Source organism: Oratosquilla oratoria, chromosome 8 (genome assembly GCF_046742065.1).
Source record: "Oratosquilla oratoria isolate Oo_2021 chromosome 8, ASM4674206v1, whole genome shotgun sequence".
Lineage (NCBI taxonomy): Eukaryota > Metazoa > Arthropoda > Malacostraca > Stomatopoda > Squillidae > Oratosquilla > Oratosquilla oratoria.
Window position 1 is genome coordinate 28,240,206 of NC_134784.1, and position 5,000 is coordinate 28,245,205.

Genomic DNA, 5,000 nt, shown 5'->3' on the forward strand with positions numbered 1-5,000 from the left:
TTGCGGCGCCACGGAGATGATCCTCCAGAGGTTCTACGTCCACATCGCTGCCTACAGCCTCTCCGTCACAGCCCTCTTCCCGGCGCTCTACATCTTCTTCACTTACAAGTAAGTCACAAAGGAACACAAAGGAACACAAAGGAACACAAAGGAACACAAAGGAAGAACAAACAACAGCAGGCCTACTGGCCCTAACGAGGCTGTTTGTAGTTACTAAACTAAGCTACAGTTAAGAAAGCAGGGCAAAAGATGAACTAATACTACTGCTACCACTATCCTATCCAATTACAACGGGACTATCCATCTTCGTCACGTAAATCAGGGATTCTCAACCTCGTGTTCGAGGGAGGGAGTTCTAGAGGTACTTCGATGACTATCAAAACCTTATTTAGCCCATTATGTACCAAATCTATTTTGTTTTCCGATGATATGATATTTAACAACTTATATTGAGAGCAAATGTGAAATGGGGTAAGAGTATGACAGAAAATTTTGAAAGTAATAAAAAGATGTTTTGGAAAGAAATTAAGAGAGGAAGAGGAGGCGAATCAAGTAGGGAAGAAAAGGTAAAAGGTGCAGATGGAGAGATGATAATGGAAGAGAAGGCAGTAAGGGGAAGATGGGTAGAATATTTTAGGGAGTTGCTAAATGTGAAGGAGGATAGGGAAGGAAAGATAGCTGCAGAGGGAAATGCGAAGAAAATGAGAGTGATGAGTGAGGAGAATGGAGGAGAAATAAGGAAGGATGAGGTGAAGGCAGTTGTTAAGATGATGAAAGCAGGTAAGGCACCTGGTCTGGATGGATGCCATGCAGAATATCTGAAAAAGGGAGGTCAAGTGATGGTGGACTGGTTGGTGAGGTTATTCAATGTTTGCTGGAGAGAGGGTAGAGTACCGGAGGACTGGAGGAGTGCCTGTATAGTTCCTCTTTACAAAGGAAAAGGGGACAAGTGTGAATGTAGTAGTTTCAGAGGGATTAGCTTGTTAAGTGTAGTTGGGAAGGCTTATGGGAGGATCTTGATTGAGAGGATTAGGAGAGGACCAGAGGGAGTAATTGGTGAGGAACAGTGTGGATTTAGGACAGGTAGAGGTTGTGTAGATCAGATCTTTGTGGTAAGACAGATATGTGAGAAAGCTATAGGAAAGGGGAAGGATGTTTTTTGGGCTTTTATGGATCTGGAAAAGGCTTATGATAGGGTAGACAGAAAGGCACTGTGGGAGGTTATGCAGATTTATGGGATAGGAGGAAAGCTTTTGGGAGCTGTCAAGAGTTTTTATGAGAGTAGTAGAGCTTGTGTCAGGATTGGAAATGGAGAGAGTGAGTGGTTTGAGGTAAAGGTGGGACTTCGTCAAGGATGCGTTATGTCGCCCTGGCTGTTCAACTTATACATGGATGGGGTGGTGCGAGAGGTGAATGCAAGGGTAGTGGGTCAGGGATTGGAGATGGTTAAAGAAAATGGAGAAAAGTGGGAGGTGAGCCAGCTGTTGTTTGCGGACGACACTGCGCTTGTGGCAGCATCGGAGGAGGGATTGAGGAAGCTGGTGGCAGAGTTTGGGAGAGTATGTGATAGAAGAAAGCTAAAGATAAATGTGGGTAAAAGTAAGGTGATGAGATGTACAAGGGGTGAAAGTGGCTGTAGACTGGAAGTGAACATTAAGGGAGAGCGACTGGAGGAAGTGGATAGTTTTAGATACTTGGGTGCAAGTGTAGCAGGAAAAGGTGGAGTGAAGGTGGAGGTAGAATGTAGATTGAGAGAAGCGAGTAAATGCCTTGGTGGATTAAAGAGTGTAATGAGGAATAGACATTTAGGAATGGATGCGAAGAGGAGACTGTATGAAGGAGTGATTGTGCCAACAGCACTGTATGGAGCAGAAACGTGGAACATAAGAGAAGAAGAGAGAAGGAGTTTGAATGTGTTTGAGATGAGGTGTCTGAGAAGTATGGTGGGGGTTACTAGGCTAGATAGAGTGAGAAATGAGGAGGTGAGGAGGAGAACAGGGGTGAAAAAGGATTTGGGAGATAGGGTTGATGAAAGAATATTGGGATGGTTTGGACACATGGAAAGAATGAGTGAAGAAAGACTAGTAAAAGAGGTATGGAAGGCAGATGTGGAGGGAGTGAACATGAGGGGACGTCCTAGGATGAGGTGGATGGATGGGGTGAAGGGGGCTTTGGGGAAGAGGGGAATGTCTGTTGAGGAAGGAAGGGAGAGGACGGAAGACAGAGGTGAGTGGAGAATGGTTGTATATGGATGATGATGTGATTGCATGAGGAGGAATGGGCGGGGGGTGGGGGTGAGGTAGTATGTGTGAGCAAATTTTGACGCAGCCCGAAGGGATTTCTCCCCGTCCTCTCCTTATATGCAAGGGGGGGTCGCCGATTAAATGAAGCGGCCTTGCTGTGGATGTGCTGTGTCTTGCGGCACTGCTTCTGACCCGGGGCAGTGGGCAAGGTGCAGGGATGACCCGTCATCCAGGAGGTGCTCAGATGAGAGGGAGGGTGGGAGGGGTGTGGAGTGTATTTGGGGATGAAATGGGTGGGGGTGTTTTTGTGCCTTTCCCTTTTTGGCTACCTCCCTTGAAAGGGGGAAAAAGCCTTGGTATGTATGTATATTGAAAATTTATATAATTAGTGGTTTATCATTTATTTTTTAATAAAAAAAATTATATATGAAATAAAGGTTTTGTATTAATATTTCAAATAAATATACGTTGTCAGTTCAAATTATAATCACATTTTGAAAGGGAATATACATGTCATTATGGTCACTAAAGGGTTAAACATTTAAATCTGTAGAGAGAGAAAATGACTGTTATACAAGTGCGCGTCATATCATGTTATTACAACCTGAACCATTTGATGTCGATTGCAGTTCTATTGTATATCTAATTAGTCTTGATATATTACCACTCTAGAATCTGTGTCAGGTTAATGGAGGTACGGGTCGATGGTCTGAGGGCTCTCGGGGTACATAGAAAACGGGAACAAGTCTGAGAATCCCCGACATAGAGCATTCTTCATCCTCTTCACAAAAAGACAAATTCACAGTCTCTCGTAATTTTCACTTACAAAGAGAGACACTTTTACATTCTTTTTCACCTACAAGTAATGCAATGGTATCCGTCTTGTATGTAATTGGCAATTACTGACAACTCTAAATAAAAAAAACGTGTGAGGACGGCTCCTTTATGAGTTTGACGTCCTGCTTATTGGACCTTTATCAAGTAAATGATAAAGGTCATACAGTCGATAAGTCGAGCTAATAAAGGTTCCCTCTTCACATGACATTTCTTTTGCTAGAAAATAATTCTTTTCGTAAGGCACTTGCAAGATGGATACTTGTTTCACGTTAAGTACTGGCTCTCTCTCATTACTTATAAGTTAGGCACTTATAAGTTAGGCACTTTCAAATTCCATCTCTTATTACTTATAAGTGAGGCACTGTCACTCTCCATATCTAATTATTTATAAGTGAGACATTGTTATTCTCCATTTCTTATTACTTATAAGTGAGGCACTTTCACTCTCCGTTTCTAATTACTTATAAGTGAGGCACTTGCACTCTCTGTCTCTTATTACTTATAAGTGAGGCAGTCTTTCTCCATTTCTTATTACTTATAAGTGAGGCACTTTCACTCTCCGTTTCTAATTACTTATAAGTGAGGCACTGAAACTCTCCCTCTCTTACTACTTATAAGTGAGGCACTTTCACTCTCTGTCTCTTATTACTTATAAGTGAGGCACTTTCACTCTCCATCTCTCATTATTTATAACTGAGGCACTGTCACTCTCCATCTCTTATTACTTATAAGTGAGGAAGTCTCTCTCTATCTCTTATTACTTATAAGTGAGGCACTGTCAATCTCCATCTCGTATTACTTATAAGTGAGTTCTGCCACTCTCCATCTCTAATTACTTATAAGTAAGGCATTGTCACTGTCTCTTACTACTCACAAGTGAGGCACTGTTAATCTCCATCTCTTATTACTTATAAGTGAGGCACTTTCACTGTCTCTTATTACTTATAAGTGAGTTCTGCCACTCTCCATCTCTAATTACTTATAAGTGAGGCATTGTCATTCTCCGTCTCTTACTTCACTTACTTAAGGCATTGGCACTCCCCATATCTTTCACGTTAAATATTTGTTCTCTGGATATTTTTCACTTATCTATTACTTACATTATCATAGTTTTTATTTATTCATTTATTTATTTGTTATTATTTTTATTGTGATTTTTTTTTCGCATCCGACCTAGATATGGACCAAAAGGTCTCCTCTCGGCATGCTCCGCCTTTGTACAAAGTGAAACACTGCGAATCTTCTCTCAATGTCATTTAACTTTCTGACCCAAAGAGAGTACCACCTCTTCCCCCAAAAAGAGGTTAATAAAATCACCTGACGATAGCCAGAGTAGTGTATTGGAGTCCATTCCGCCAGTGTAGTGTAGTGTGTGTGTGTGTGTGTGTGTGTGTGTGTGTGTGTGTGTGTGTGTGTGTGTGTGTGTGTGTGTGTGTGTGTGTGTGTGTGTGTGTGTGTGTGTGTGTGTGTGTGTGTGTGTGTGTGTGTGTGTGTGAGTGTGTGTGTGTGTGTGTGTGTGTGTGTGTGTGTGTGTGTGTGTGTGTGTGTGTGTGTGTGTGTGTGTGTGTGTGTGTGTGTGTGTGTGTGTGTGTGTGTGTGTGTGCGTGTGTTTAATCTACTTTTGTTAAGGCTTATGCCACAGGGAGAGAGATAGGGATAGAGAGAGAGAGAGAGAGAGAGAGAGAGAGAGAGAGAGAGAGAGAGAGAGAGAGAGAGAGAGAGAGAGAGAGAGGGGGGGGGGGAGGGGGGGAGGGAGAGAGAGGAGAGATAGAGAGAGGAAAGAGATAGATAGAGAGAGAAAAGAGATAGAGAAAGGAGGGGAGAGGGAGGGAGAGAGAGGAAGGGAGAGAGAGGAGAGATATAGAGAGGAAAGAGAGAGAGAGAGAGAGCGAGAGAGAGAGAGAGAGAGAGAGAGAGAGA

The 5,000-nt window shown here is 42.6% G+C and overlaps 1 protein-coding gene across 2 annotated transcripts in view; it reads left to right on the forward strand.

The window, feature by feature from the left end:
* Positions 1 to 5,000, forward strand: part of LOC143027658 (uncharacterized) — a 459,544-nt gene that overhangs the window by 361,501 nt on the left and 93,043 nt on the right. For both annotated transcript variants that reach the window (XM_076189066.1, XM_076189067.1), the window contains exon 6: positions 1 to 108. This exon is cut by the window's left edge and continues 76 nt beyond it. In XM_076189066.1, the coding sequence (XP_076045181.1) occupies positions 1 to 108 (108 nt within the window). The remainder of the gene's footprint in view (positions 109 to 5,000) is intronic.